This window comes from Drosophila santomea, chromosome 2R (assembly GCF_016746245.2).
Source record: "Drosophila santomea strain STO CAGO 1482 chromosome 2R, Prin_Dsan_1.1, whole genome shotgun sequence".
In the NCBI taxonomy this organism is placed as follows: domain Eukaryota; kingdom Metazoa; phylum Arthropoda; class Insecta; order Diptera; family Drosophilidae; genus Drosophila; species Drosophila santomea.
In genome coordinates, this window is record NC_053017.2 from 2,747,221 (window position 1) to 2,762,484 (window position 15,264).

Consider the following 15,264-nt stretch of genomic DNA (forward strand, 5'->3'; position numbering starts at 1 on the left):
GATCGGTTGTGGAAGGAAGGACACTCCAAGAAGACAATAAGCGCTTAGAATTTTTCCAGAAATCCAGTTTACCATGCGCGGCTTATTAATATAAGGTATCATTTCATTAGGGAAGGTATCCATAAATACGATGTTGAATTAAAATATGTACCAACTATCGATATGATAGGCGATATGTTTACAAAGAATTATGAATGTTATGTACATTTTTGTATTGTGAACTTAAATGAAAAAAAGAAACAAGAGACAACGCTATAGTCGAGTTCCCCGACTATCTGATACCCGTTACTCAGCTGGTGGAAGTGCGAAGGAGAGTCTTAAACACTGACAGTTTTTGGCAATTTGTGGGCGTTAGGGTGGGCGTGGCAAAAAGTTTTTTTGGCAAATCGATAGAAATTTACAAGACTAATACAAAAATATCAAAACATTTTTTAAAAGTGTGGGCGTGGCAGCTTTGGGCGGTTTGTGGGCGTTAGAGTTGGCGTTACAAAAAGAGTTTTTGGCAAATCGATAGAAATTTAGAAGACCAATACAAAAATTAAAAAATATCAAAACATTTTTCAAAAGTGTGGGCGTGGCAGTTTTGGGCGGTTTGTTGGCGTCAGAGTGGGCGTGGCAACATGAATCGACAAACTTGCGCTGCTTCTATGTCTTGGGAGTCTTGGGAGACTAGAAAGTCTTTAAGAATCGGTTCGTTACAAAAAATATACTTGTTTTCCTCCCGAAATTCCTACTGGGATTTTCAAAGTGGTTTTTCTACAAAACAACGAAACAATATTGTTTCCGCAAAAAATAAGGCAATTAGATGTACTCTTTTGGATATGTTAAGGAAATACAGAGCCGCAAGTTTTCCGATTAACAATCGTGAATTTCCGGGAATGAGCAGAAACCATGTTTTGCCCATACACCGTTTCTGCAGAAAAGTATCTTATTTAATTTTACAACGTCCTCATTTAAAAATTGTAAATAATAATATAAGTGTTTTATCATACATATGTATACGTAAAAAAATCAAAATCATATATCTATATATGTATATATAGTATATATAAAATGTTTTCTCTAAAATATAATACGTTTATGTTTTCTAACATTGCCTGACGCTATATTTTTAATCGTCATTGTGAGTGCAAGCAAATTTTAAACAAACGGTACTTACGAAAACCAAACTACGAAAACAACAGAAGCAGACAAAGGATCGCGAAGCATTTTTTATGTTTTTTTGCGTTTCTGTGCAGTTGCATTTTCAATTTTTAATCGTCAAGATCTTCAGTGTTTGGTTGTGCCTTATAAATTTAGCAGTGGCTTTTAGATTTGCGTTTGTAATTTGCAAGTAAGTAGCACATAATTAATAATATTTATAAATATTTAATTTCAATTTAATTATGCGTAAATTTTTTTGTTTTGTTTCATGTCTTTTCCATTTTCTTTTTTCTTCATAAACAGCATTAAACAGTCCTAAAATTCTTAATTATAGCATGAGGACATTATAAATTTTAAAGAAGGTGCTAGTATTTTCACATTAATTGTGTGTATCCAAAACAGGGTTCGGCATGTGCTGGAATATGCACGATAGTTAGTATATGAGCAATCGGCACACTTTGTGTTTTTTTTCCACTTAATACATATATCCAAAAGAGTATATCTATGTATACATACATTACAGTAGTTTCTATTCAATGCTTCTAAACATATGCATTATAATGTAAGGCGTTGGTAGGCGAGGCAGATATATTTGTATTGATACATTTATATTATGGCAAACATGGTTAACATTTTTGAGATTTTTTGAGTTTCTTTATTTCCTTTTTTTAGAGCGGAGAGACTGGTGGTAACCCGACATATACGGTGGGTCACTATGCGTGCGATCACCCTATTTATATGGAAGATGACTTATCTCAAAAATTAATCAATATAACTAGTCTAAGAATTTTTAGAGAGATGATGTGTATCCGCTTTTGTGTGAAAATAATTAAGTGGTTATACAAGTACGTCTTAACATTTGCGGGTTAGGATCAGCACCCCACTCATGTAATACTGCGGGACCATTAAATATTCAGGCAGGCTGCGTTTACAAAAGGAGGTTGTTGAAGAGGCCTGTGCTTGTGTGGATGCTGCAACTGTTGCCTGACGCACGATGTGGCCAACCTTTCCTGAAAAAAATAATGTAAAAAAATGTTAAAAAACAGTCTAATTAAAAAAAAACTTATTCTGCATTAAGCATACTTTTCCCATATTTGGGCGAAAGGTTTATTAAGAACTAATAAGTTATAGCTAATTTATTACTAGAATATGTTATTTACACTATTTAGATAATGTTACACCAAAGAGAACGAGAATACAATACTTTTATGTCGAAGAAAGATATTGGCAAAAAAAAAAAACCAAGAAAGCGACTACAGCATTCTCGTATTCGTCCAATATGGAACAAAATAAATCATTAGGTTTACAACAACTAAACAACTAACTAAACAACTAAAATTTATTTTTGGTTATCTTCGGGGTCCCACTGTTACACCATTCGCCAACCGACCGAGGGGTGCTACCGTCTGTCGAACGCCTTGATTGAAGATTTGAGATAATAGATAGATAATTACCAGTAATATAGCAGAATAAGGAAGTAATAGAACTCGATAGTTCAATTCAAAAACTCAACGAGTAACTCATATAATAAACTTACATAGACTGATATAACCATCGTTTGAAACAAACAAACTACCGACTGGTTCTTAGTGTCCTTACCAGTACTGGTACTTAGTTTACTTACAAGTACTGGTACTAAGTTTACTAACTGGTAGTTTGTAGTTACTTAGTTGCAAGTGTAACGAGCGGGTTGTTGTCCAGGAATAGTTTAAGCAAAACCCTATAGTATGTAATCGATAGCTAAGTGGTATGATGATCGAGAAAAGAGAGATTGAAAGTGCACGCGTAAGGAAGCGCACGTAATGTTTTGTAGAAGCGATTCTCAATTTAGTGAATGTTACGCTCTAAGCCAACAATAAACACTCCACCATTCGAAAAACCAGCCATCTTGTCATTTTACAGTTCAGAAGTGGGATAACTTGAGTTGGTAATGTGTAAGAGGCAGTAACAGTGTAAGACACGAAAAAGCAGAGACAGCAGAAGAGTCGTCGGCGTGGGAAGTTTGTAATGGGATAGGTGTTCCCAAAGGTCTAGAGGACAATAGATTACAAATTACGGATAAGGCATCCTTTCCTACGTGGCTGATGGATTCAAATCGGAGTTCTCAGGAATCTGTGTGAACTTGGAGGTATATATGCAAAAAGCTTGTGTGTATGTGTCGCGTCTGGTGACATTCACAGAAGGTGAAATTCATGAGAATCGTGGTGAAATACCGATCACAGCGGTGCTCGTGGTTGATTGTGGTTGTGCGTACATAGAAGAGAAGCGATCATTTTTCTAAGAAGATGGTCAAGATAGCGGAGCTCAAGGCAGACCAGTTGCAGTATCTGCTAAGAGAAAGCAATTTGGGAGTTTCAGGCTCAAGAGCAGAACTAGTGCAGAGACTAGTCGACCACGAAAATTCGGAAGAAGTGGATTTGTCACATGCATATGGAATTATGAACCAACAAGAGGAAGCATTCGCAGCACAGGCGGCTGCGATTTCTCAACTACAACAGCAGATGATGACGCTGACAAACATTATGGAACAGTTTGTCAATAATATGCCCACAGCTAATCAGCAGCGGCAGCAACGGGAAGATGAAATTGATATAGATGATTTTATCAACCGTAACCCTGGAGATCAAGCGGCGATCAGCCATTGTAGACAAGCGTCGGTTAATAGTTTCGTTGAGCACCCAGTCACCATTTCAAACCCGGAGAAGAAGGCTATTCAAAGAAAAGAGGGTATGTCACAAGAGCCAAGTGAAAACACTTTAAAAATAGAGCAGGCGATTCGTACTAATGTTGGTCAATTTAGGGTATACCTAGAAGATACGTCAAAAATGATAGACAGTAGTCCAGATTTCCTTCATATAAGGAAAAACAAAACATTAAAAGGAGAAGTCAGGAATATGGTGACTCATTTATTGCTTGGCTCTGGAGAGAATTACGAAGCCACTTGTGAGTTTTTGACCAAGCGGTTTAAAAATAAAAGGAAAATTTTCTCAGAGCACATGATATGCCAAGTTTAAATTTGGAATCGAATAAGCAAATTAAGACATTTATTGACACAATTAACGAGTCAATTTACATTGTCAAATTAAAGGCACAGTTGCCAGAAGAAGTGGATGCAATTTTTGCTCACATAATTCTTCGAAAATTTACCAAAGAGTCGCTCAGTTTATTTGAAAGCCATGGCAAAAAAACTAAAGAAATCCAGGTACTTTCTGATGTCATGGACTTTTAGAGACTTTCTATTTCGTCATTTTCCCAGGAAGTTAAACCTGTAAAGAAAATTAGTAATACTAGCATGAATAAAAATGATAACTGTGCATACTGCAGATTACCAGGGCATTATTTAATTCAATGCCATAAATTTAAAATATTGAACGGACTGACTGGGTAAAAAAAAAATCGGGTTTGCCTAAGATGTCTAAGGCATCCTTTTAATAAAAAATGTACGAGCGATCAGCTTTGTTCGACTTGTCAAAGACCTCACCACACGTTGCTTCACTTTTCACGTCATAATCCAGAAAAAGTGAATACGTGTAGAACAGCAGGTCAAGCGTTGTTAGCCACGACTTTGGTTCAAGTAAAGTCGAGGAATGGAGGTTTTGAAAAACTAAGAGCTTTGATTGATAGTGGTTCGTTCGCAGACAGAAATAAGTGGAGTATCTTCCACAGGAACGTGCATTTCCAGGCACAAGGCAATTATTAAAATTAAAATTCTCCAAAGCAAGCACTTCCAGTCAACACAATTAATGTTGATCAGAAAAAATGAAAGGGCTTTAAATTAGCCTACCCCGAATTGAATATACCAGGTCGTATTGATCTAATCATTGGAGCAGACGTATATACTCACATTTTGCAAAATTGAGTTAAAAAAATAGACGGGCTCCTTGGACAAAAACCTGATTTCGGGTGGATAGTTTCTGGATGTAAAAAATCCAAAGAAAAAGAAACCATTGTAGCCACAACAATAGAATTAAAAGATTTAGATCGCTACTGGGAAGTTGAAGAAGCGGAAAAAAAAATGATAGCGAGTCTGAAATCTGTGAAAATAAATTTATTAAAACTACAAAAAAGGATTCAGATGGACGATACATTGTGTTAATTCCATTCAAGGAGGATGTCACCTTAGGAGATTCAAAGAACCAAGCCATAGCTCGTTACATGAATATGGAGAAAAAACTACAAAGAAATGAAAAACTTGAGGCTAACTACACTAAATTCATGAAAAAACACATGGATTTAGGACACATGGTTGAGGTGAATAATGAAGGCAAATATTCCTTGCCGCACCAGGCTGTGATTAGAGATTCAATCCGCACGACCAAATTAAAAGTAGTTTTTGATGCTTCAGCAAAAACTACTAATAACAAAAGTTTGAACGACATAATGTGGGTTGGGCCACGAGTTCAAAAAGATATGTTTGACATTGTTGTCAAATGGAGAAAATGGGAATTTGTAGTTTCGGCGGACATTGGAAAAATGTACCGACAAAAAAAATAATGACCAAAAATATCAATATATTTTATGGAGAAATTCTTCGGAAGAAAAAATTAAGAATTATAAGTTAACCACCGTCACTTATGGAACTGCATCTGCACCATATTTGGCTACCAGAGTTCTGGTGGATATTGCAGATAGAAGTGAAAACAAAGTTGTAAGTGAAATAATTAGGAATGATTTTATATGGATGACCGAATGACTGGAGCTGATTCGATAGAAGAAGCTAATAAATTAATAACGTCAATTTCACAAGAACTGCAGAAAGTTGAATTTAACTTGAGGAAATGGATTTCCAACAAGGTCAAAATATTAACAACTGTGGAGGACACGGGGGATAATAAGGTTCTCAATATTACAGAAAATGAATGTATTAAAATGTATGTATATATTTAAATTTAACGTAAATTGTACTGAATCGAAACATACGAACTAGACATCTGCATGATTCCACTCATAACATACGTCACATAGAATACATTCGAATGGAATTGAATTGAATGAGTAAAACGCACGAAATGAAACGACATTGTATGAGTGAGAGGTTCTTATTCCACTCATAACTTACTACCTGCAACGAAATGAACGTAAATGAATGAAGCGTAAGATGAAATGAAACATTTGGAAATGCCTAGAACATTCGAATGATTCGAGTTGTTGCGTGCGAATTCGGTCCATTCCTTTGCTTATTCTTGACAGCTGTACTTCAAAGACGCAATAATGGACGCATTATTTTCGAAAGAAGCTTCATTTTTAATTAATGTTGGAGCTACATATGGTGGAAATGTCCATACACAACTATAAAAACAAATTTCATTTCTTTTTCATTGTTTTCAGTTGTCACTCGAATCATTCGAATGAAGCGTCTCAATTTACTGTTCTCATTCCATTCAATTCATTTCCATCTGTTTCGTTGTTGTGCGACTGAGTCGTAAATAAATTCACTCATACCAGTTTGACTTTGCTTTCATTCTCATTCCATTCATTTTCGGCATTGTGCATTTGAATGTGCCTTTTTCGCCACTCATGCAGATGTCTAATACGAACGCCTTGTGTTATTAACGCTGGCAAAAATATATGATCCGTTAGGATGGTTGGCACCAGTTACTATTTTAGGAATACTTTTTATTCAAAAACTTTGGATAAATAAAAGTGAATGGGATCAGGAATTACCCATAGAAGATCAAGAATTATTTTATGCAATTCAAGAAAATTTAGAAATTGCTGCAGAAGGATGGAGAATGATAGAATTGACTGGCATTTTATTCCCCCGGCAGGACCTCACTTCGGAGGTATTTGGGAAGCTGGGTTTAAGTCAATGAAATACCATTTAGAGCGTATAATTGGCGACACTGTTTTGACATACGAGGAAATGTCAACTCTTTTATGTCAAATAGAAGCATGTTTAAACTCAAGACCATTAGACACTATAGTTAATGAGATTGACCAACAAGAGGTTTTAACACCAGGTCATTTTTTGATTGGAAGACCGCCCTTAGAAATAGTCCAACCAATGGAAGATGAATGAATCGGAAATTTGGATAGGTGGAGACTTATCCAAAAAATGAGGAAAGATTTCTGGGTAAAATGGAAGAATGAATATTTGCATACGCTCCAGCAAAGGAATAAATGGAAAAGAGAAATTCCTAATATAGAAGAAGGGCAAATAGTTTTGTTGAAGGATGAGAATTGTCATCCAGCAAGATGGCCTTTAGGAATGGTGGAAAAAGTCCATAAAGGGAAGGATGATAAGGTGGCTAAAGTATGCAGGAGGGATTTATCACCAGACCCATTACAAAAATTTGTTCTTTAGAAGGTATAAGTTCTGTTGAAAAAAATGAGGCTGACCCTGAGTCAAAAAGACGGACTAGAGCGACATCAGGAATGTTCAAGATTGGGATTATCATGGCAATGTTGTTATTTATATTAAGCTGTCAATTTTCTAGCGCATTACCTAAAAATATAACACAATAATATTCAATAGAGAATATAAATAAGACCTCAGCAATATATTTAGATCCTGTAGGAGATGTTGAGATTGTCAGTACTTCTTGGAATTTGGTGATCTATTATAAAATGGATCCATATTTTAGAATGATTACAAAAGGTAATGCGCTTATAAGAGAAATGAGAAAAGTTTGTGAAAGGCTTCATAGCTTTGAAGAACAATGTAGTCAAGTTTTAGATAATATGCTAGATCAGTTATCGGAACTTGAAGAAAACAATAAATTGTTTATGATGCAGTCTAGATCCAGAAGCAAGCGTACCCCATTCGAATTTATGGGATCTTTGTATCATATTTTATTTGGTATAATGGATGAGGATGACAGGGAGCAATTAGAAGAAAACTTGAAGAATTTATTAGATAATCAGAACAACCTTGATAAACTAATAAAAAAACAAACATCAGTGGTTGATTCAACTACCAATTTATTAAAAAGAACCACCGAAGATGTTAACGCAAATTTTAGGAGTATGGAAATAAGAATTGAGAGCATGACCGAAGTTCTTAAAGAAAATTATTATGTTTATAAGGAATCGATAAAATTCGTTATGGTTACGAAACAGCTGCTCTCACTGATAGAAGAAGGCGGAAAAGTTCAAGCAGGTATTATAAGACTTTTGATTGATATTAATCACGGTAGGCTAAATACAAATATTCTTAGGCCAAATCAGCTCAAAAAGGAAATTGCCAAAATTCAGCAGAGTCTTTCGGAGAATTTAGTAATTCCAGGAAAACGGTCAGGTACGGAACTTAAGGAGGTGTATACGTTGTTAACAGTCAGAAGTTTATTTATCGACGACAAATTAATAATTAGTGCAAAGGTGCCTCGGTTTAGTAGGCATCCATCTACTCATTCCAGTGCCAATACGTAATGAAGATCAGATAATAAGGGTGCATGCAACTCCCGAATATTTAATTTATAATTTTGAAATGGATTCCTATCTCATAATGACGGAAACCACTCTAAAGGGTGGTTATATAGGGGAGGTTAGTGAAGTACAGAAGATTATCAGATTAGCTAAATTATCATTATTAAATCATACTGCAGAATTTAAACGATTAAATAATGAAATTAAATATATGAAGGAGCATCATCAGAAATTAAAGGACTTAGATTTCCATCATATTTCCGGTCATGCTGGATTAATTATTGCTTTAATAATAATGGTAGTATTAATAATATATTTTATACAAAAATGTGCTATGCAACAAAGATTGCAAGCAATAACCTTCGCAGGTCCATCGGGTAATTGCAGAAATGGTGTTCGATTGCCAAATCAATAACTTAAAGTTTTGTTAGGGAAAACCGTAAACCATCAAAATTACCGAAAAAAAGCCTATTGGGAAATCGCCTCAAATATTGACATACAACATATTAAATTAAAAATTGAAAATAAAAGGAGAAGCGGAATAAACCGCACAAAAAAGCTGATTTGTTAATTTTTTTTTTCGTTTTTAAAATAAGAAACAAGTTTTTGTTTTATAAATATTAAAATGTTGCGTTTCAATTTTTCTTGTATCTTTCTTAGTTTAGCATCAGTGACGACTTGAACTTTAATTTACTAACTGCGGAACATAAGCGACAGTGGTTTGCAAACTACTATATAAAACATTATCTTACCCATCACGTTTGCGCAATGAAAGCGACCATCTAGTTGCTGAAGGAGGGAAAGATCTCGACAACGTGCCCAGGCATTAAGTATGTCCCTCACATTTATAGGCACTAATTCAGTTCTGCCTCCGGCTTTCTGTTAGAAAAATGTTTTGCATTAGTTTTAAAAAGTGTATATAATACGTATTTCATATTACCCTTTTAAATTGGACAATGAGCTGTTGATGGGTCGCCATCTCGATCAGCCGTTTGAGCTTGGGATGGTTTCCCTGCTGTTTTGAGGCCTGTATCAGTAGCTGCTTAAGATTGACACTGCTTTCTGTCCGTCGCCGCTTGTCCAATTGCTTGAAATAGCTATGAAGTAGCTCCCTGTCATAGGGCACGCGCAGTTTATCTAGGGCTTGCACTAGGTGCTCCTCGTCGCACGTCTTACCTGTAGACAGACTTGCCACCAGTGGCTCAGTCAGATAGCCTTTATTGAGGAGCTATTTCGCGAAAGTGGGTATTTTCACTATTTACAACTAATATAGCAAGCGCATACACACCTGTAGACCGTTGAAACTATTATCACACGAAGTAAACCCTTGGTTGCAGGGTGGGTCCAAATTGGAACCAGAAACCATTCCGGTTATTAATAAGCTGTACCTGTCGGCGAACGGACCCCCATCGAAGCATACTGGGGACCTGCTTCGACAGCGCACCTTGTCCGACAGCGCGTAAAGCGAAATACTACTGCCCCGACTGCCAGCTGATCTACGGCATTTAGAACATGTGCCCGGGTCTGGGGCTTTGCCGATGGTGTTGGCCAAGAACTCCTTTTCTAGACAGTCTAAGCAGCTTTCCTCTTTGATTCCCAATTCAAATTGGTCCGTGCACGAAGAAGACGTGGTCAATGTCACAATAGTCGCAGGAACTACTTGATCTTGCTTTGTCCCCGACCCTGACAGTTGCTGCTGGCATGATTTTGCCCGGAAATCAGTGCAGCTGTAGCAACGTTCGTCGAAGCTAGTCGAAGGGCGAGACCGCCGCGACTTGTATGACAAGCTTTTATTCATCACAGACGAGTTGTGTAAAAAACGCTTTGGCTTAGCACCAGTTAGCTTAGGCTCTGGATGTTCGCTGGGGACACTAGTGCTGCGCGAAAAATTCGAGCCTGTGCGCAATGGGTTAGGCAACGAATGAGCCTGAGAAGACTTCATTGACTGAAAGCTTCCGGAGGATTTAACTTGCTTTTCCGCGCCAATAATTATTAGTTCATTTAAATCTGTGTCCACGGCAGCTCCACCAACACCTACGTCTTTGATTTTATCTAAATTCAAGTTGATACGGGCGAACTTCTTACTAAGGCGCTGCTTTTGATGCTGCATTAGATCTTCTTGCGGAAAATCATCTATGGGCGAGCTGTGCAGCTGCCCTTCTTGCCTGGAAGTAGATCCGTCTACGTTGGTCATTTGGCTATAGTCGCGTTGCATTAACAACAAATTGGCCTGCGGCAGGATGCCCAAATGATGGGGTCCGCCAACAAGTTCCAACTCTGATGAGGGGTCTGGCTCGAAGTCCATTTCCAGGAACTCGGTCTCATCTTCGACGCAAATGAGGCTATCGCTTCCTACAGCATGTACTGGTCCTCGGCCGATGTCAAAGTGCTGCCTACCTACCCTGCCCGTGGCGATTATCTTCATGTCCAATTCAGCCCCTTCACCACAGTAAGCGTAGACGCAGTCGTCAGAGTTGATAGATATCTCCTCTGCGTTCTCGTTGTTGTCGTCCAGCAAAATTAGATCGTCGCCATAAAAATTTTCACTAGCATAGCTTAGGTTTTCCGTCGAATTGTTTATGGAGGTGCGGCTAGAGTTATAGCCACAAGCGGCGGCTTCAAAGGATGAGAGTTCAGCTGCTGCAAGTCCATAGCTTGCCTCGTCCATTTCGCAGTAGGCAGCAATTTCCTCCTGCTTAAAAGGTGAACAAAAATAAAGCATTATGAACATGATTTTTGCGATTGTAGCGGCGGTCACTCGCCTTATCACCACTCTCTGCGGCCATGGTTTCTGCCTCGCACTCTCCTGTCTTATCCTCGCCATTTCCCCCAGTTCCATCGACCTGCTCTTCCACGGTTACGGCCTGCGCTGATGTTGTTGCTGCTCGTTTTTGGTTTGTGCCCATTGTCTTTACACCAGTCCCACAATTGACATGGCTGAGTAAGAGCTCCGGGAACTGCTCGTCAGCCGCATCAGAACTGCGGTACCGCGTCGCACTGAGTTTAACGATATTGTTATTGTTACTCAGATTCAAACTCCAGTTTAATTTATCTGGATCTCGAAAATCCATTCCTTTTCGGCCTGGGCAGTGTTACCAGATGGTGGAACGGTAAAAATGCCGACGGAAGCCGCTTAAAATCGTTGGCGCAACGAAAATAATGCGACCCATTCACACAGACAAATTAATGCGTCAATGGTAACAAGGTCAATACCAAAAATTCAAAACTAATTTAAAGAGAAAAGATTATGGTACATTTTTATAGGGAAAACCTAATTTTGCTTTTCCTGATTAAGTAATGATTGGGGGAACATCCATTTATCATTTTTTTTAGGGAAGGGGATGAGAAATCATAAAAATGTGATTACGTAATAAATAGCCGTTTCTTACATTCTAATATCAAATAAAATCAGGGGTGGGCAAAACATACGACAAATAGTGATCGATATTCCGCCTTTTATTGTTTTCTGCAGTCTTTTGAAAGGCGTACTTAGTGCTGCTTTCATTTTAATTAGTCGAATTCTACCTAAGTATAACAGAAACCGAAAATTAAATGAGGTGACATGCTTGGGCTGTTGGTTTGAAATCGGCTTAATGACTAATAAAATACAAAAAAAAAGTGTCGACGTGACGTATTTATTAAAGAGTGTGAGTGAATGTTTTGGCCGGTTTGTTAGCGTTAGAGTTGGCGTGGCACCATGGGTCAACAAACTTAATCTTAACTTTCTATCATTTATAGTTCCTGAGATCGCAACGTTCGTACGGACGGACAAGCGCAGATCGACTTAGCTATTGATTTGTGATCAAGAATATATGTATATACATACTATATATGGTCGGATACGCTTTCTTTTACCTGTTACTTTCTTTTCAACAAGTCTAGTATATCCTTTTACTCCTAGAGTAACGGGTACAAAAATATTCAGGCATGCTCCGGTAATCGAATTCGTAAGATTTTTACGATTTCGATTTGAAATCGTAAAACCGGTGCTCCGGTTTTCGAAATCGTAAGAATTTTTCGATTTGTAAAACGGGCACTTTTGTCTGGCCGAAATGAAAAGCTAATGCCTTTTTTTATATCAAATCAGATCTCATTTACTAAGGGAAAAAATAGTTAACTCAGTGGTCTATTGATGTTAATTCCACATCCCCACAAAATCATTTTGCCACTTAGCTATTTTATAAAAAATTTATATTTCGTACCCCACCTGAGGTTTGACAAACAAAATAGTTAACTCAGTGGTCTATTGATGTTAATTCCACATCCCCACAAAATCATTTTGCCACTTAGTTATGTTATAAAAAATATATTTCGTACCCCACCTCAGATTTGAGAAACAAAATGTTGCCGTCGGCAAAAACAATTTACGATTTGGTAAGGGGTCGATAAGTACGTCGCCAAAAGCTATCCCAAAGGTTGCCATACTGTTCGTGGAACGAAACAAGCAGATAAAAGTACTTATAAAATATAAAAGAATTTATTAATTAATTAAAAGGAGGGCCACACGTGTTCTTTGTAAATAATGCTATATAATTTAATTTCTTAAATGGTCAAAATGCAGTAAAAAAGTAATTGCGAACATCGGAATTAAAACTGTGAAAAAGGTGGCAGCTCAAGATTTTCTCAAGCAAAAATGTTGCGAAAACCAGATCACCTAAAAACGAAATCGTAAGAGTTGGCCCAAATTGAAATCGAAAAAAACTTACGATTACCGGAGCATGCCTGATTATGCCAATTATTTATTGACTTGCTAAACTAAAATTTTGAAATTATTTGTTCAAAATCCAACTAGCTGAGTAACGTGTATCTGATAGTTCAGAAACTCGACCATAGCGTTCTCCCTTGATTTTTGAATGTTCCTATTGCAGCTACATATGTAAATACATATGTATGTGATATAGTTGTTTGATGTTTATTAATTAAAAATACATAATCAAACGGCTTAAATAGTTATCGTAGAACTGCGAATAAAACGGGGTAAAAATTACCCAATTTATTGTAGAACTGAGAATAAAACGGGGTAATAAATAACCGACCATTTAAATATTTAGAAAAACAGGTTGAGAACCTGTATTTTTGAGTTTATTTTGGAAGCGCCAACTCTATGAACAAAAATAATTTATTGGACCAAAATTACCTAAATTTTACAATAATATTTCGTCCATAGTTAATAAAGTCAAATGTGTTATTGGTTTAGCTGTTGATAATTATGCATATATAACTAAAACCTTTATATGGAATGCAAGAAAAAATATTTTAAAAACAAATTTTTAATTTGTATTTACATTATGAAGAAACTCAACATTAACGCCAATAAACCACAAAAAATTTGACATTTTATTTTTGTATAATTTTCATCAAAAAATCGCAACGACCACCATTTTGAAAAATGTTCTGATTTTTATACCCGTTACTCGTATAGTAATAGGGTACATTTGATTCTTTGAAAAGTATGTAAAATGTAAATGTTTTGATATTTTTAATTCTAATAAAAATTAGACTTGTAAATTTCTATCGATCTACAAAAAAAAATGTGCCTCGCCCACTCTAACCGCCCAAAACTGTACCGTCCACACTTTTAACAAATGTTTTGATATTTTTTCATTTTTCTATGTCTTTTAAGTTTCTATCGGCTTGCCTAAAAACTTTTAACACGCCCATTCTAACGCCTAAAATACAGTCAAGCAGCATTTTCAAAGTTCTGACTGACTGAGTGAGACATTGACTAAAACGGATTTGGCAAATGTGGTAATGTCATGAGTAAAAAATGTACTATATTCGAAGGGCGAAGCAATGCACAAATAAGTATTCGCGACCGAGTACTTGGAATAACCGAGACGGCTAACTCTGCGCCACATTGGCGACGTCAAATTTATTCCGTATTTGTTTTTGCGTTTTTGTCTTTCTTTTTAATACAAGACATCGAAAAATGAAAAGACATGGATTAATCAATTACTGAATGCAGAAAAATAATTTTGTTTAGTATCAGAATTGTTAAATTAATAAAATTTCTAGCATCTGAAAATGCTCTACTATTAATGTGTTATTCTATTTACACATATATTATATATCTACATATTTCATTAAATTAAACTAACTTCACGCTTACCTACTCGACCGTCGCAAATCAAAACCAAGCTTCCGCAGTTCTTATCACAAAAATCCCAAAAACCAGACACGATTACGAACACCGTCTTGCCCACCAGCTCGACAAAAGTTCTAACTTCTTTTTACCAACGCATTCCTCTTCCCGTGCCAACACTTCGATTCCCGAAGAAAATCTAGCTACCTCACCAAGCACCTCTGCCAAAAATGATTTCTCTTACTTAAGCACAAAAAGTAAACTGAAAATATATATGGAACAATCTCGCGCCCTTTGAACGAAAGAAAATGCTCTGATCGACTAATCAACAACAACTAAACTGATATATCAATGAACCCAAGAACAAACTCAAACGAATCTATCTCCTCACTCCTCAAACCTACAAATAACAATCAACACAACAGACTTAGACGACACTAGGGATGATCTCCACTCTTAGGCCCGATCCTCTTCACCATCTCTTTTTTATATCATTCTCGTCTCGAATAAATAAAAATATTCAATAAAATTGAATCTTGACAATTACTATTTTACAATGGAACATCAACGGTATTTTTAATAATTACAACGAACTGACACAACTTATAAAAGACCACGCACCCGACATTGTATATCAAAACCCACTTAGGTACTCTAACTGGATCTTTTAATAT

General features: G+C 36.6%; 1 protein-coding gene across 2 annotated transcripts; it reads right to left on the reverse strand.

The window, feature by feature from the left end:
• Positions 1-1,698: 1,698 nt before the first annotated feature.
• LOC120445817 lies at positions 1,699-11,626 on the reverse strand. Of its 2 annotated transcripts, none has more exons than XM_039626430.2 (5): positions 11,271-11,626; positions 9,797-11,203; positions 9,449-9,736; positions 9,261-9,387; positions 1,699-2,153 (listed from the first exon to the last, which is right to left on the reverse strand). In XM_039626430.2, exons 1-5 carry the CDS (start codon positions 11,577-11,579, stop codon positions 1,996-1,998), a joined length of 2,289 nt encoding a protein of 762 aa, XP_039482364.1. In that variant the 5' UTR covers positions 11,580-11,626; the 3' UTR covers positions 1,699-1,995. The 2 variants fall into 2 exon arrangements, with proteins under 2 accessions (XP_039482364.1, XP_039482365.1); XM_039626431.2 differs by having other exon boundaries at positions 9,797-11,200; positions 11,271-11,625.
• Between the last annotated feature and the right edge of the window lie 3,638 nt (positions 11,627-15,264).